The 18,667-nt window shown below is 44.9% G+C and overlaps 1 protein-coding gene across 2 annotated transcripts; it reads left to right on the top strand.

Annotated features, from left to right (window-relative positions):
- The first annotated feature begins 1,081 nt into the window (after positions 1-1,081).
- On the top strand, positions 1,082-4,266 carry LOC100284498 (CASP-like protein 2C3). Of its 2 annotated transcripts, none has more exons than XM_035962281.1 (3): positions 1,082-1,470; positions 1,561-1,705; positions 3,791-4,266. In XM_035962281.1, the coding sequence occupies exons 1-3, from the start codon at positions 1,304-1,306 to the stop codon at positions 3,989-3,991; spliced, it is 513 nt and encodes a 170-aa protein (XP_035818174.1). In that variant the 5' UTR covers positions 1,082-1,303; the 3' UTR covers positions 3,992-4,266. The 2 variants fall into 2 exon arrangements, with proteins under 2 accessions (XP_035818174.1, NP_001353629.1); NM_001366700.1 differs by having other exon boundaries at positions 1,092-1,470; positions 3,746-4,254.
- Positions 4,267-18,667: the final 14,401 nt, after the last annotated feature.

The raw sequence follows: 18,667 nt of genomic DNA, 5'->3' as shown, positions 1-18,667 counted from the left end.
GGTAATGTAAATATATAAATGTTGTTAATACAAAAACAAAAATATAATAGTGTCGGATTAGATCAGTACTACGGGCCAAGGTGACAGCCTAGACACGACACGGCTCTCGTGTCAGACCGGTACGAGCCCGTTTTGAATAGTGTCAGCTTGAGCCACAACACTATTAAATAGATCGGTCCACCAAACTAGTCCTTAGAGAAAAAACTATCTGCAACGACTCTTAACCAGGCCGCTCAAAATAAATTGAGCCTGCATTGTGGTTGTTAATGGTAAGGCGTCGCTTGAGAATTGAGATGTTGCACGAAACGATTCTGGCACCACCACGAGCCTCGTCTGATTCGCGCAGGAAACCAGGAAACCTTACCGCCCTTGTCCTAGAGAGTGGAGACTATCAGACTAGACCTCAAAAGCCCAAGAACTCGGCTGGCGTGGCGTAGGCCAAGATTATATGATTCGGGTGAAGTGACAGACAGGTTATGGTGCTCTGCGGACGGCTGCGTCCGGCGGATTAGACCTTTCCGGCGAGCTGTCGGAGAAGGAAACGTCCTGTGCCAATGGCAAAGGCGAAGGCGACGGAACGCAGCACGGGATCGAGGCGGACTTGCACAGTGCGCTATCCTACAGCAAAACGTCGTGCTCCGGGCAGTTGCACTGCGTTGCGTTGGAGCAGCCTGCATTTGCTATACTAGCCTCCGAGATTCCGATCCGCTCTAGCTGCCTGCCTCCGCTCCACCGTTGCAACTGAAGACGACGATTGATGGCTCCGCACGTTTCCTAGTACACTGATGCACGTGAACTCTGTACCGGTACGTGCGGTGGGTTCGAGTGCCTGCTGGATGCCATATGGCAGCAATAGGCCCCATGTTTACTTACAGTCACACGACACGGCTAGTCTGTCCCCTGCCGTAAAAACGGCACTCCTACTACTACTGTACTAGCCGTGTCCTTCTGGGATCCCATATTCCCATAATCCCATCCCATTTAACTGCCGCCAGCTCGCCGCATGTCCTTTTGGATCCCATCAACCGTGCGACGCCGACCGTGCCCAGGTTTGCCTGGCTATAAGACCGGAGGTGGATCCGGACTCGCCTGCAGGGGTCGCGTCGCGTGGGGGAAACGCCGCCGAAAACCACTGGGTGCCCGCTCTCGCTCGGCACGTCCCGCGCGCGCCCACGCCCACGCCCACGCCCACGACTGGTCACAAGCGCTAGCCAGCGTTCTTCACGCGCCTCGCGCCTGCCTGCAGCCGCAGGGGAATCGATCGTGGCAAGGGCTTGCAGTCGCAGCTACTGGTAGCAGAGCGATGGCGGCCGCGGCGAGGGTGTCGGAGGTGAAGGCCGAGGGCCTCCTGCGGGGCGCGTGCGCGGCGCTGGCCGCGGCGGCCGCGCTGCTGGTGGGGCTCAGCACGCAGACGGAGACGGTGCTGCTCGTCAGGAAGAAGGCCACCGTCAAGGACGTCCAGGCCCTCTGGTAACTAGTACTAACAGCTTTCCGGATCACCGGCGCTGCTGCTGTGTCCGTGCGCATCGCATGGATTCTAACCTCTCTGCCCTGCCGCAGGGTGCTGGCCATGGCGGCCGCGGCAGCGGCGGGCTACCACCTGCTGCAGCTGCTCAAGTGCCTCTACCTCGGCCGCGTCGGCGGCGCGCGCCCCTGCCGCCGGAGCAGCAGGGCTCTGGCCTGGACATGCCTCCTGCTCGACAAGGTAAGTAAAGGGCCAACAGCTCCATCCGCGCTTCTTGCGCCATCTCCTTCCGATCAAAGGAAGTTTTTCTTTGGTTCCGCCTTTCCTTGCAAGAATCTTCGGATGTCCCCTTTTGGCCACTCTCACGATTAAATGACGACGTAAACCAATCAAATGGAATGAAACACACACCCATAGTAAATCAGACGAAACTGCTCAATCTGTGCAAACTTTAGAGTACAAAATACTTGTGGCTTGTTAACTTACTCGGTTCATGGCTAGCTTAACTCGACTTAACTAACTCGGTTCATTTCAATTTTATCAGGTTGAGCTAGCATATTAGCTCGGTTTATCAATGAGTCAGCTCGTTAGCTCTAACGAGCAATTATTTATTAAAAAACAAAGTCCGTATTTATATTAGATGAACTAATAAGTGATTGAACTTTGTTAAATCGGTGTTATATTGATGTGCTATATGAAATTGTAAATATTATTACTTTTTTAGTGTCAACTTGGTCTAGAATTAACTATTAATTAATTATATTGTTATATATATATATATATATTGTTTTTTGGATCGCAAGCTAAATGAGTCAGCTCGAGCTTATAAATATGTCGATTGGAGCTTGTTCTTTCACTCGTTTTCCTAACGAGCCAAACCAAATCAGCTCTCGTTACCTTAACGAGTTGTGCCTTCTTTCACTCGGTTCACTAACGAGTCAAACCAAGCTAGCTCTTGTTACCTTAACGAGCTGAGTCTGGCTGACTCGATATCCAGCACTAGGCTACAGTCGAGTAGCCAACCCTTTGCTTCACAAGCCTGGGCATTCATTCGTACGTTGTTGTGTCGATGTCGTCTCTCGTTAGACACATAGTAGCATCAGAGTACTGTTCTGCTTTTAGTCAGTTACTTGAATATGCTCTGAAAAGAACATCCCGTAGTTATATAACATTCACACTGTTTCTAAACAATTAAATTCCTTGAGCTACCTTAAATCACTTGTTTTTATTTTTTTAAATGATTAAATTCCTAGAAAAAATATAAATACACTAAATGAGCATCATATCATGAAAATATAGTCTACGATGTATCTGTGGACTGTGTATATTAATTAAGTGCCATGAATCTTACTGTTTTTTATAGATTTGGTGGAGCCTAAAATGATTTAACCTGAGATAAGATTGAAAGTTAATTTATCCTTGCGAGGAAGGACTGGTTCATTTTGGAATTAGTGACTAGCACCTTTCATCCGACAGCTGTGTTACCTATAGCACACGGCAGCATGCATGACACTACACTGTACTCTGCTCCAACGTACACTTGTCAGGCCCCCATACATGCAGCTGCATTGAAATGTTATTTGTATAATTGTATATACAAAGCGCTCATCAGTCCTCCTTCTACGTACAATGATTTTTTAAAAAATAAAATAAAATAAAATAAACAAAGGTGTTCATCCCTACAGAAATGGGTTGTTCGCCATACATGATTGAAATTTAAGAGAGCGTTTGCTGCACCTCTCATCTGCATCACTGTGGTCTCATTAAGCACACCAAGATTGGCCATCCGCGCGCCCATTAATAAGAAGCGGCTTTGCTTGCTGTATGTGGTTGTCTATAATGCAACCTCTTCAGCATCCGTTTCAACTACCACTACTACTACGAATTAACATATGAAAAATAAAATAGAATAAAACTCGAGGTCCATACCAGCTAGTTCAGTGGCTCCGATGCTCCAGCGAATTACCCGTTTGTTTAAGACACAGCGCACTGACTGCTCAAGGCAATAGGAATGAAGCCATAGGAAACAGAAACACCTCGAGTTTACACACGGTCGCTGGAGAAGGACCCGTCATGAACCGGCGAAAAATCAGCACTCAAACAGCACGCACGGCTACTAAACCACAAGGACACACAGCTACAGCAAGTCAACAACAAAAAAAAACAACAACTCACCATAAATAGCGCCGTCCTCCGTACTCTACTCATATATGTTTCCGCTGTGCCGCGACCGCGAGCACGGTGGCCTCTTGTACACGCAAGTTAACTCTGTGGCCGCAGGCGTGCGCGTACACGACGTTCGCGACGACGGTGGCGGCGGCGCAGGCGTGCGTGGTCGCGCTGGACGGCGCGCACGCGGTGCAGTGGACCAAGCTCTGCAACATCTACACGCGCTTCTGCGAGCAGGTCGCCGGCAGCCTCGTGCTCGGGATGCTGGCCGCCGTCGGCACCGCCGTCCTCTCGGCCGCCTCCGCGCGCAACGTCTTCCGCCACTACTCGTCGTTGGAGACCTACGCCGCGCACTAGGCTCGCGGCCCAAGGCGTCGTCAGCTGGGCCGGGTGCGCCACTCCTCTAAAACACTGGGCCGTAACGAATTTCAGGCCCAGATGAAGGGTGACCTGGGCTATTAAAGCTGGAGCTAGTAGAGTTCTACTCCAGAGTGTACTCCTGCCTACAGTCCTACTGCTCTCTCCCTCCCTCTCGAAGAGGTGTGTACTTTTATTTTTCTTTTGCTTCTGTTGCATTTGATACATTAGTGAAGACATGAGTATGTACGTTCGTCAGTGTATTTTCTTAGATCTTTCCTGTAGACTACATTGCAGCTAAGGTAGTGTTTGGTTACTAGGGACTAATTTTTAGTCCCTCCATTTTATTCCACTTTAGTATATAAATTGCAAAATATGGAAACTATAACTCTATTTTAGTTTCCATATTTGACAATTTAGTGACTAAAGTGGAATAAATTGGAGGGACTAAAAATTAGTCTCTAAAACCAAACACCCACTAAGGAATAAAAAAACCAGCAATTGCTGCGCACTACACAACCGGACTTTTGACTAGTCCAATTCATCCCCCGATTTTGGAAACCACGTCCCATTTGAACAAAAATGGGATACTATTGTTAAACAACATAGTTGTCGCAGATCCCCGATCCGGACTCCGAACCCTCCCAACAGCAATAGGGACGTGAGAAGTTGTAGAAGCCCGCTCCCTTCCCAGCAACCCAACACAGAGAGGAACAAGAGACACAGTGGATGTAAGCTCTTTCTGTCTATCTTTATTATGATGGGTATGGGTACATATATATATAACTTGTGTACCCCCTAAGGGCAGTTTCGGTATTAGCCCATTAAACCTCTTTTATGGTTTCTCAACACTCCTCCTTGGGCGAATACCGTGACGACTTATGTCTCATCAAAACTCCGAAAAACCCAGTGGGAAAAAATGGGGAAAGAAAGCATAATGCCACTCGATGTATTGCACTTGTTGCCTCGTTAAAAACCATCTGTGAGAAACTTCAGGAAAACTCACAATGAGAAAAAGAGTACAACGGGTGTCTTCAGGACAACTATAACCTTCAAGGTGTATAATATACGATCTTCAGGTCGAATTGTAAGGGCTGAAATTCAGAGGTGATCTCCCCCTGAACCCTGCAGGTCTCTCAAATGCCTCATCCCTATACCTCGTACACATTTTCTGAATGTGACTGCAGGTAAGGATTTAGTGAATAAATTAGCCAGATTATCACAAGACTTGACTTGCAGGATTTTTATCTCACCCTTGTTCTGGAGTTCATGAGGATAAAAATACTTAGGACAGATATGCTTAGTCATATTGCTCTTAATATAGCCCGTTTCCATTTGTGCAACACATGCAGCATTATCTTCATAGATAATGGTGGGGGTATTTGCGGTGTTATAACCACATGACTTCTGGATGTAGTTAGTCATCCGTCGTAGCCAAGCACATTCTCGTGCGGCTTCATATAGTGAGATTATTTCTGAGTGGTTAGTAGACGTCGTTACTAATATCTGTTTGCACGATCTCCAGGATACAGCAGTGCCACCACATAGAAATACAAAGCCAGTCTGAGATATACCATTATGGGGATCTGACTGATATACAGCATCAGCATAGCCCACCATAGTCTGATCCTGATTCTTCAGAAAAAAACAGGCCAAGATCTTGAGTGCCTTTGAGGTATCTAAGTATAGTCTTAACACCTACCCAATGTCTTCTGGTTGGGTCTGCACTGTATCTAGTAGTAGATTTACCGCGAATGCAATATCAGACCTGGTGCAATTCGCAAGGTACATCAGTGCTCCAATAGCGCTAAGGTAAGGAACTTCAGGTCCCAATGATTTCTCATCATCACTCTTTGGTCTAAATGGGTCGGTATCCATTTCAAGGGATCTCACGACCATCGGGGTCTTTAAAGGGTGAGCTTTAATCATATGAAATCTCTCAAGGACCTTTTTACAATAGGTCGACTGGTGTACAAATATTCCTTCTGGGAGATGCTCGATCTGCAGGCCCAAGCAAAACTTGGTTTCTCCCAAGTCTTTCATTTCAAACTCTGTCTTGAGGTAGGCGTTGGCCTCCTCAATATCCTCAGCATATCCAATGATATTCAAGTCATCAACATAGACCGAAACTATGCAAAAACCCTTCTGGGATTTTCTAATGAATACGCAAGGAGAATCTGGATTATTTACGTATCCCTTCTTCAGGAGGAATTCGCTGAGCCGATTGTACCACATCCGCCCAGATTGTTTAAGCCCATACAGCGCCCTCTGCAACCTAACGCTGTACATGTTGCGATTTGACTTGGCATCCGGAACTCTCAGCCCATCCGGGACCTTCATATAGATTTCCGAATCCAATGACCCATACAAGTATGCGGTCACTACGTCCATCATCTGCATTTTTAAGTTTAAACCTGCTGCCAGTGATATCAAATATCGGAACGTTGTGCCACTCATTACCGGGGAGTAAGTTTCATCGTAATCGATGTCGGGTCTCTGCGTGAACCCTTGTGCTACAAGTCTCGCTTTGTATCTCACCACCTCATTGTTCGCATCCCTCTTTCGGACGAACACCCATTTGAACCCGACTGGGGTAACATTGGGGGGGCGTGCGGGCGACAGGCCCAAATACTTGCCTCTTTGAAAGCGAGAGCAATTCCGTCTCTAATGCTTCTTTCCATTGGACCCAATCTGAGCGCTTCTGGCACTCTGTCATGGACTTTGGTTCAGGATCCTCAGCAATCACAACAGCGATCATAGAGACGAAATCAGTGTCGACAATTGTAGTCTTTCGGTTATATAACTCTCCCGTCTCAACATAGTTTATGGCAATTTCTTCAACTGAATCATCCGGTTCTTTGTGATTTCCCAAGTTATTTGAAACCGGTTGCTCCGAAGTCCTTGTGCTTTTATTTGTGCGCACATTTGCACTAGGACGTTCACCTTCAAGGTGTGTTACTGCTGGAACATCTGAAAGGAAGTGTGTTGCATTTTCTTCAGTAACTTGCTGGTGCAGGCGTCCCCGCTTAGCTGATATTGAATCATCTGGTTTTCTCCCCCTTTTCCTAGGATGGGGAGTACGAGTAGAGTCCATACCCTGCAGAGGTATCTCCACTCTCTCCGGTGCATTTGCCGCAGGAATATGCGACTTCGACACTCCTCTTATATCAGTAAAGGCATCTGACAGATTATTTGCTAAGTTTTGCAGGTGTAATATTCGTTGAACTTCAAGTTCGGTTTCTCTAGTGCGTGGGTCAAGCGATTGGATGCTACTAGCACTCCATTCTATTTCTCGACATTCTTTGTTATTAAGGTACAATCCTCCCCCTAATGCCGGGAAATGCTCTTCATCGAAGATGCTATCAGCGTACCGAGCCGTGAATAGATCCCCAGTTCTAGGCTCTAAATATTTGATTATGGACAGAGATTCATAACCAACATAGATCCCCAACTTCCGGTGAGGTCCCATAGATGTACGCTGGGGTGGTGATATCGGCACGTATACAGCACAGCCGAATTTTCGCAGATGGGAAACCACTGGTTGTTGACCACGCGTTAACTGGTGGGGAGAAGCAGAGTGGTAAGCAGATGGTCTATATTGGATTAAGGCCGCAGCGTGCAAAACTGTGTGTCCCCAACAACTGGTCGGGAGTTTGCTATCTTGTAGAAGTGGTATGGCTATGAATTTTATTCTTTTAATTAAGGACTCAGCAAGTCCATTCTGTGTATGGACATGCGGTACAGAATGCTCTACATTTATGCCCAAAGCAAGACAATAGTCATTAAAGGCCTTTGAGGTAAACTCTCCGGCATTATCCATCCTGATTGACTGAATGCGGTTCTCCGGGAAGCTCGCACGCAAACGGATAATTTGGGCAATAAATTTTGCAAATGCGTGGTTCCGCGTGGACAACAGACACACATGGCTCCACTTAGTAGAAGCATCTATAAGAACCATAAAATATCTGAAGGGCCCTGATAGGGGGTTGATTGGACCACAGATATCACCCTGAAGTCTCTACAGGAAACTCGGGGACTCAGCCTTTACTTTCAGGTAAGAGGGCTTAGTTATCAGTTTTCCTTTAGCACAAGAGACGCATAGGAAGTCTTTAGGAATTTGTGTGGTTTTTATGCCATGGCCAATAGAGCTAGTTATGATGTTCCGCATCATCCTTAATCCAGGGTGTCCTAGTCTTTCATGCCATACTCGAAAAGACTCAGGATTCTTAAATATAGTAGACATCGCAACAAATTCAGGGGGTGGTTTAATTCTTTAGTAATACAACCTAGAGGAGGTGCCTTGCGCTTTCTCTACCACTTTTGTTTCACATTCGTTTGTTGATGTGATATGGAGGTATTCAGCACCACCCACACATGCAGTTGTAACGTGATAGCCGCTACGACGGATATCTTTGAACGCGAGGAGAGTACGAGTTGCTCCTGGGTATAGGAATGCTTCTTCAATAAAGATCCTAGTACCGTTAGGGAGGACAACGATGGCTCGACCGGAGCCTACTGTAATACTCAAAATTGTGTATAAGAGATACATGGTGAGTTCCTTATTTTATGTGCCTTATTTGCATCATAAGAAGAACACCTATATAATTGAGAGTGATTAATTAGAACCAATGATTCTAAAATAAAAGAAAGTGCATTTTGTTGGAGTTTTATGTTTGTGCATTAAATAATAATAATAATATAAAAATGACTAGAAATTGGATTAAGCCCTAAATTGAAAATTAGGGTTTGAAAGTAAGAAGAGAAATGATATGAAAATATAAATAATATAAATATATTTCTAAAATTTGTATTTTTCATTTCATAATATGACTTGATAACAAAGTTGCACAAGGTTTGAAACAAAATTCGAATTCAAATGGACTTTAGAAACAAAGAAAGGAAATTGAGAGATAAAAAGAAAAGGGAAAGCAAAATCTATTCTGTTTGGGCCCCTCCCCTCATTTCGGCCCAGTCAACACTTTCACAGCGCGCAGCCCGTTCAGCTCCACCGCGCGTGTATCACTTACGCGCGGGACCCGCGCGTCATAGGCTGCGGCGCACCTGAGCTTCGGATGTTTCGCTGAGCGGTTGGGCCCACTGGCCAGGGGCTCCTCCCACGCGCGCGGACTTCGTCTCCAACCCCGTCAACCAACTCCGTGGATGGCGGTCGCGTTCCGGAATCCTCTCCATTCACGACCGGCCGCCCATAAAGGCTCTTCCTGGGACCCGCTCTTCCCCTGCCTCTATCTCGCGCGCCCCCTTTGAGCCTTTCGCCCCCACAAGCCTTCGCCGTCAACTGTTTCAGCCGTAGCGCGGCGCAAGATCCAGCCACTACTCGAAATCGGCGTTCCTCGGCCCCATTCGCCTCGTGGAAGCTCCGGGTGGTCGCGGAGGCTGTAGCGGGCGTGGTGAGCAAAGGCGTTGCGTCTGTGGGCGTTCGGCGCGGGTGAAATTCCTCGCCGGAGTTGGTAATCCGCCGTGCGCCGTGGGCAGGGCGCTACATCGCGTCATTCACGGTATGAGCTCCTCCCATGTATTTGAATTAGCCCCCATCGCGCGTAGCACCTGTCGGGATGGAGTTTAGGGCACTGGAACACTTGATTGGGATTTCACCGGCGAGGTTCGCCGTGAATCGTGGGCGGCGCCGCCGTCGCTAGCTGTGGATTGGGGAAAACACTACCAGCCGTCGATCTGCCCGTGAACGGCTAGGATTAGATCTTGAGGCCTCCGTTCGGTTCATCAATCGTAGCCATTGATAAATAATCGTGCGGCCGTGGGGGAAGGGGATGGATAGTGTGCCGTGGACCGTAGGATTGGGATCCAACGTATGTGGGCGATCTCGGGTTCAAGTGTACCTCGGTCTAATCTGGACCGACGATTGCGGATCTAACGGCCGTGCTCGGCCGATACCCTTTCACGTATCCACCTTGCAGAAAACCCCTTATAGGTTTAGAGATTCAACCCGCGGTCCTCTGCGCAGAGTGATATGTGTCTTAGGATCTTTTGCACCAACACCCCTGCACTTCCCAGAAAATGACGCCCAGTTCAGAGAATTATAAAATCAGGAAAATGAATTAGAAAATGAGTTTTTAATATAAAACAATTCATAGAATTTGTTTAATTCATATAAAATGCATATAAACTCCAAATTAGACCATTCCAGTTCCTAAATTTTCATAAAATTATTGTCTATCTATTTGTGCCACTGTTTTGGCATGAAAAGCACATTGGAATTATTCTAGTACTTAATCTTGCATTAAGCACATAAAACATTAGAAAATTCATAACTTAAAATCTATACCTCCAAATTTAATGATTCCAGTTCCTGTGATCTCATTTTAATGTGTAGATTTTTACTGTATATTCTTTTTGCATGTTTGATGTGATGTTAATTTATGCTATGTTATGTATGTATTGTGTTGATGCGAGTAGACGAGCAAGCCACTGTGAAAACTGAGGTTCAACAAATAGAGATAGCTGAGCAGGAGCTCGTTGAAGGCAAGTTGTGCCCTTGATCACTTCTTTTACCCATTCATGTTCTTATTATTCATAATGATCTGCATAGGTTAATTTTGATGGGACCCAATAGGATACCCTAGATTTTGACTATCTTTATACCTTGCTTCACCACTGGTTTTACTACTAAGTTTTTGGGTAGTACATGCTATTGCTTTATGTGGATTTGGGTATAAAGATATTTATCACTCATTTTTACACTTGTTATTATCTGTTCATTATTTTATGTTCATGATAAGATCATTATGTTAATGGGAACATGGAGAACCACCCGGGAAAACAGTGCTACCACAAGGGTATAATGGGACGCCCTTGGCTGATTAACTAGGAAAGCTAGTGGAGGGCTGCCTTACCCGAAAGGGGCAAGGGCAGTAGGGGAGTGGTCAGTGTAGGGAGGTCCTTGGGTTGATTTTGCTGCGATGGCGGTCAGGCAAGAACCCTGCACTGGAGCTTCCTATAAACTGTAGCGGGTAGTCTGAAGCTAGTGGAACTTTGTAAAGGCCTCGTAGTGGTACCCTGCCTCGCTTCCTTGGTAGAGGTGTATGGAGTCTGATCAACTCCGTGGCAAATGGGTAACACGACTTGTGGGTAAAGATGCGCAACCTCTGCAGAGTGTAAAACTGGTATACTAGCCGTGCTCACGGTCATGAGCGGCTCGGACACTCACATGATTAATTTATGGAACTTAAACTTAATCTGTCATTTCATTGCATTTGGGATTATTTTACTATTACCTTTATTTATTATTACTATGGTTTGGTATTCACTTACACTTAGTAACTGCTAATAAAATTTTGACCAACTTATAAAAGCAATGCTCAGCTTCAGCCTTATATCATTGATCAGCCTTACACTTCATGAACTCCCACCTTTGGTGAGTTCATGCCACATTATTCCCCACAACTTGTTGAGCGATGAACGTATGTGAGCTCACTCTTGCTGTCTCACACCCCCCACAGGAGAAGAGCAGGTGGTTCAGGAGGAGCCACAAGACGAGGAGTATGATCTGATCTAGGTGGCGTTTCTCAGTTGACATCTGCGCCGACGATCCTTAGTTCGTTTTATACTCATTATTTTTATTTTGTAATAAGTCTTCCGCTATGTAATAAATACTCTGATTATTGTGACATTTATCTCTATACACTCTGTTATTGTATATGTTGTCTTCTTGGCGCATGTATGAGATGCACCTGGCTTTGTTCCTTAAAGCCGGGTGTTACAGAAGTGGTATCAGAGGAAATGTTGACTGTAGGACGAAACCTAGATAGAAATAGACAAAACCCTTACCTACTTATCCTACTCTGATTTATTCTATACTTATCTTACTCTGATTCATTCTATACTTACGTTACTCTGATTCTTTCTATACTTTTCTTAATCCTGTCTCACCTTCTACTGTTCTACTCTGATCATTCTTACCTTCTCTATTCTAAGACAAGACGGATTTCACACTTTGGAATCCTACATTTATAACCTTTTTAAGAGATAGGAGACCTGAAAAAGAAAAAAAAACTATTTTCTCTATATTAAAAATGTTGATTGATTGTTCTGATGATAAGTGTCTGATTTGCTTCTTTGATTGATTGAGATATTATATATGGGCATCTTAGCATGTACCACCATAAGGTAATGAATTAGCTTAGTAGGCGACACACTTAGCTAATAAATCACCTAAAGTAACATGCTTCGTAACTACATGCCTTGTCTACAATCCTTTCTTTCTTACCATGTGTTCCTAACCTAGATGGGCTACCCCTATAGTGTTAGAAGAGAGCACTATAGATGTAATCCTTGGTATGTCATGGTTAAGAAAGGCAAAGGCAGTATATGCACCGTGCTAAGGGAACCATAGAACTCACCAGTTCCAAAGGACAAAGATTTGAAGTTGGAATTACAGTAACTACCTCCACCAGACCAATGGCATTCTTAGTAGATGAGAAGTTTGTTGGTGTCAACATCCGTGTGGTTAGAGATTTTCCGGATGTCTTCCCAGAGGAGTTACCAGGGATGCCACCAGATACGGAAGTTGAGTTTGTCATTGATCTTTTACCTGGGACTGCCCCTATTTCTAAACGACCATACAGGATGGTTGTAGAAGAACTAAAGGAGCTTAAGAAGCAGTTAACTGAGTTACAGGAGGCAGGGTATATTCGTCCGAGTTCCTCACCTTGGGGAGCACCGGTTTTGTTTGTACAGAAGAAAGGTGGATTGCAAGGGATGTGCGTGGATTAAAGGTCCCTTAATGATGTTACTGTGAAGAACAAGTATCTGTTGCCCCGTATTGAGGATCTATTTGATCAGATGAGAGGTGCTAGAGTATTCTCGAAGATTGATCTCCGATCGGGTTACCATCAGATGAGGATTAGACCATCGGATATCCCCAAGACGGCTTTCTCGTCTCGATATGGATTATATGAGTTCACTGTTATGTCATTTGGATTGACCAATGCACCAGCTTATTTCATGAATTTGATGAATAAGGTGTTTATGGAGTATTTGGACAGATTCGTCGTGGTGTTCATCGACGATATTCTTATCTATTCTGGGAGTGAAAGTGATCATGAACAACATCTAAGGTTGGTGCTACAGAAGTTGCGAGATAATCAACTCTATGCTAAGTTTAGCAAGTGCGAGTTTTGGATTGACAAGGTGCCATTCCTTGGTCATATTATTTCTGATGGAGGAATAGCAGTGGATCCTGCTAAAGTGAAGGAGATAATGGAGTGGAGAGTGCCCACTACGGTTACTGAGATTCGGAGTTTCTTAGGGCTTGCAGGATATTATCGGAGGTTCATTGAAGGATTCTCTAAAATTGCCAAGCCTATGACATCGCTTTTGGAGAAAGGAAAAGAATTCAAGTGGGATGAGAAATGTCAAGAGAGCTTTGATCAACTGAAGGAGAGATTGATGTCACCTCCAGTATTGATTATGCCAGATCTGCAGAAGGGATTTGACATTTACTGTGATGCATGTGGCCAAGGAATTGGGATGTGTTCTTATGCAAGAAGGACATGTGATCGCCTATGCGTCTCGTCAGTTGCGGAAACATGAATTGAACTACCCCACTCATGACTTGGAACTGGCAGCGGTCGTACACACACTTAAGATATGGAGACATTACATTATGGGAACTAAGTGTCAAGTATACACGGATCATAAGAGTTTGAAGTATATATTCACTCAGAAGGATCTCAACCTTAGGCAACGCCGTTGGTTGGAGCTTATTAAGGATTATGACTTGGAGATTCACTATCACCCGGGCAAGGCGAATTTGGTTGCAGATGCCTTGAGTCGGAAGGAGCATGTTCACTCCGCTTTTGTCGTCCAACTGCCCGATGAATTAGCAAAAGACTTTGAGAGACTCAATTTGGGAATTGTTACTCGTACTGAAGGAGTTACCATTGAGTTGGAACCTACCTTGGAGCAAGAGATTCGTAAAGGTCAGGTTGGTGATGCTAAAATTCAAGAGATTAAGGATCTGATTACGGAAGGTCGAGTTCCGGAATTCACGGAGGATGAGCAAGGTACTATATGGTTCAAAGATCGGATATGTGTTCCAGAGATTGATAGCCTCCGTGAGGCTATATTGAAAGAAGCTCATGATTCTGATTATTCTATCCACCCTGGTAGCACTAAGATGTATCAAGATTTGAAGCAAAAATATTGGTGGTATGGACTGAAAAGAGATGTGGCTGCTCATGTGGCTAAGTGTGATGTATGTCAAAAAGTCAAGGCCGAACATCAAAGACCCGCTGGATTATTGCACCCATTGAAGATACCCGAGTGGAAATGGGAAGAAATTGGTATGGATTTTATTGTTGGACTACCCCGCACTCCAGCAGGATATGACTCTATTTGGGTAATTGTGGACAGATTGACAAAAGTGGCTCATTTCATACATGTGAGGACTAATTACATGGGAGCCAAGCTAGCAGAATTGTATATGACTCGGATAGTTTGTCTACATGGAGTGCCTAAGAAGATCGTGTCTGATCGAGGATCACAGTTTACTTCTCGATTTTGGAAGAAGTTGCATGAGAGCTTGGATACAAAGTTGAATTTTAGTTCAGCCTACCATCCCCAGACTGATGGACAGACAGAGAGAACTAATCAAGTGCTGGAAGATATGTTAAGAGCTTGTGCTCTCAAGCATGGTGGCAGTTGGGAAAAGAGCTTACCCTATGCTGAGTTTTCTTATAATAATAGCTACCAGGCCAGTTTGAAGATGTCACCATTCGAGGCTTTGTATGGCAGGAAATGCAGGACACCACTGTATTGGGATCAAACTGGAGAAAGACAGTTCTTTGGGCCTGAACTTATTCAAGAGGCAGAAGAACAAGTTCGAATGATAAGGGAAAATTTGAGAATCGCACAACCAAGGCAGAAGAGCTATGCTGATAATAGGAGAAGACTACTGGAGTTTAAGGAGGGTGATCATGTCTATTTGAAGGTGTCACCACTCCGGGGTATGAGGAGATTTAAAGTTAAAGGAAAGTTGTCCCCTCGCTTCATTGGACCTTTCTTGATCTTAAAGCGAGTGGGAGAAGTTGCGTATCAACTGGAGTTACCCAATCATCTGTCAGATGTACATGACGTGTTTCATGTGTCCCAGCTAAAGAAGTGCCTCAGGGTACCTGAGGAGCAACTACCAATGGAAGACCTTAGTGTTCAAGATGATCTAACTTATGCTGAGTATCCCATCAAGATTTTGGACACTTTGACTCGAGTTACAAGAAATAAGGTGATTAAGATGTGCAAGGTACAATGGAGTCACCATGGTGAGGATGAAGCTACTTGGGAGCGAGAAGAAGAGCTTCGCATAGATTTTCCCCATCTTTTCTGTAGTCCTTCCTAAATCTCGAGGACGAGATTATTTTTAAGGGGGGTAGGATTTGTAATACTCAAAATTGTGTATAAGAGATACATGGTGAGTTCCTTATTTTATGTGCCTTATTTGCATCATAAGAAGAACACCTATATAATTGAGAGTGATTAATTAGAACCAATGATTCTAAAATAAAAGAAAGTGCATTTTGTTGGAGTTTTATGTTTGTGCATTAAATAATAATAATAATATAAAAATGACTAGAAATTGGATTAAGCCCTAAATTGAAAATTAGGGTTTGAAAGTAAGAAGAGAAATGATATGAAAATATAAATAATATAAATATATTTCTAAAATTTGTATTTTTCATTTCATAATATGACTTGATAACAAAGTTGCACAAGGTTTGAAACAAAATTCGAATTCAAATGGACTTTAGAAACAAAGAAAGGAAATTGAGAGATAAAAAGAAAAGGGAAAGCAAAATCTATTCTGTTTGGGCCCCTCCCCTCATTTCGGCCCAGTCAACACTTTCACAGCGCGCAGCCCGTTCAGCTCCACCGCGCGTGTATCACTTACGCGCGGGACCCGCGCGTCATAGGCTGCGGCGCACCTGAGCTTCGGATGTTTCGCTGAGCGGTTGGGCCCACTGGCCAGGGGCTCCTCCCACGCGCGCGGACTTCGTCTCCAACCCCGTCAACCAACTCCGTGGATGGCGGTCGCGTTCCGGAATCCTCTCCATTCACGACCGGCCGCCCATAAAGGCTCTTCCTGGGACCCGCTCTTCCCCTGCCTCTATCTCGCGCGCCCCCTTTGAGCCTTTCGCCCCCACAAGCCTTCGCCGTCAACTGTTTCAGCCGTAGCGCGGCGCAAGATCCAGCCACTACTCGAAATCGGCGTTCCTCGGCCCCATTCGCCTCGTGGAAGCTCCGGGTGGTCGCGGAGGCTGTAGCGGGCGTGGTGAGCAAAGGCGTTGCGTCTGTGGGCGTTCGGCGCGGGTGAAATTCCTCGCCGGAGTTGGTAATCCGCCGTGCGCCGTGGGCAGGGCGCTACATCGCGTCATTCACGGTATGAGCTCCTCCCATGTATTTGAATTAGCCCCCATCGTGCGTAGCACCTGTCGGGATGGAGTTTAGGGCACTGGAACACTTGATTGGGATTTCACCGGCGAGGTTCGCCGTGAATCGTGGGCGGCGCCGCCGTCGCTAGCTGTGGATTGGGGAAAACACTACCAGCCGTCGATCTGCCCGTGAACGGCTAGGATTAGATCTTGAGGCCTCCGTTCGGTTCATCAATCGTAGCCATTGATAAATAATCGTGCGGCCGTGGGGGAAGGGGATGGATAGTGTGCCGTGGACCGTAGGATTGGGATCCAACGTATGTGGGCGATCTCGGGTTCAAGTGTACCTCGGTCTAATCTGGACCGACGATTGCGGATCTAACGGCCGTGCTCGGCCGATACCCTTTCGCGTATCCACCTTGCAGAAAACCCCTTATAGGTTTAGAGATTCAACCCGCGGTCCTCTGCGCAGAGTGATATGTGTCTTAGGATCTTTTGCACCAACACCCCTGCACTTCCCAGAAAATGACGCCCAGTTCAGAGAATTATAAAATCAGGAAAATGAATTAGAAAATGAGTTTTTAATATAAAACAATTCATAGAATTTGTTTAATTCATATAAAATGCATATAAACTCCAAATTAGACCATTCCAGTTCCTAAATTTTCATAAAATTATTGTCTATCTATTTGTGCCACTGTTTTGGCATGAAAAGCACATTGGAATTATTCTAGTACTTAATCTTGCATTAAGCACATAAAACATTAGAAAATTCATAACTTAAAATCTATACCTCCAAATTTAATGATTCCAGTTCCTGTGATCTCATTTTAATGTGTAGATTTTTACTGTATATTCTATTTGCATGTTTGATGTGATGTTAATTTATGCTATGTTATGTATGTATTGTGTTGATGCGAGTAGACGAGCAAGCCACTGTGGAAACTGAGGTTCAACAAATAGAGATAGCTGAGCAGGAGCTCGTTGAAGGCAAGTTGTGCCCTTGATCACTTCTTTTACCCATTCATGTTCTTATTATTCATAATGATCTGCATAGGTTAATTTTGATGGGACCCAATAGGATACCCTAGATTTTGACTATCTTTATACCTTGCTTCACCACTGGTTTTACTACTAAGTTTTTGGGTAGTACATGCTATTGCTTTATGTGGATTTGGGTATAAAGATATTTATCACTCATTTTTACACTTGTTATTATCTGTTCATTATTTTATGTTCATGATAAGATCATTATGTTAATGGGAACATGGAGAACCACCCGGGAAAACAGTGCTACCACAAGGGTATAATGGGACGCCCTTGGCTGATTAACTAGGAAAGCTAGTGGAGGGCTGCCTTACCCGAAAGGGGCAAGGGCAGTAGGGGAGTGGTCAGTGTAGGGAGGTCCTTGGGTTGATTTTGCTGCGATGGCGGTCAGGCAAGAACCCTGCACTGGAGCTTCCTATAAACTGTAGCGGGTAGTCTGAAGCTAGTGGAACTTTGTAAAGGCCTCGTAGTGGTACCCTGCCTCGCTTCCTTGGTAGAGGTGTATGGAGTCTGATCAACTCCGTGGCAAATGGGTAACACGACTTGTGGGTAAAGATGCGCAACCTCTGCAGAGTGTAAAACTGGTATACTAGCCGTGCTCACGGTCATGAGCGGCTCGGACACTCACATGATTAATTTATGGAACTTAAACTTAATCTGTCATTTCATTGCATTTGGGATTATTTTACTATTACCTTTATTTATTATTACTATGGTTTGGTATTCACTTACACTTAGTAACTGCTAATAAAATTTTGACCAACTTATAAAAGCAATGCTCAGCTTCAGCCTTATATCATTGATCAGCCTTACACTTCATGAACTCCCACCTTTGGTGAGTTCATGCCACATTATTCCCCACAACTTGTTGAGCGATGAACGTATGTGAGCTCACTCTTGCTGTCTCACACCCCCCACAGGAGAAGAGCAGGTGGTTCAGGAGGAGCCACAAGACGAGGAGTATGATCTGATCTAGGTGGCGTTTCTCAGTTGACATCTGCGCCGACGATCCTTAGTTCGTTTTATACTCATTATTTTTATTTTGTAATAAGTCTTCCGCTATGTAATAAATACTCTGATTATTGTGACATTTATCTCTATACACTCTGTTATTGTATATGTTGTCTTCTTGGCGCATGTATGAGATGCACCTGGCTTTGTTCCTTAAAGCCGGGTGTTACACCTACAATGCGGCCATTGTTGCCGACAATTGTAGTGATATTCTCAG

The sequence above is a fragment of the Zea mays genome, chromosome 9 (genome assembly GCF_902167145.1).
Source record: "Zea mays cultivar B73 chromosome 9, Zm-B73-REFERENCE-NAM-5.0, whole genome shotgun sequence".
Lineage (NCBI taxonomy): Eukaryota > Viridiplantae > Streptophyta > Magnoliopsida > Poales > Poaceae > Zea > Zea mays.
The sequence above is the reverse complement of the archived record's forward strand: the minus strand, read 5'-3'. Positions and strand labels throughout refer to the sequence as shown.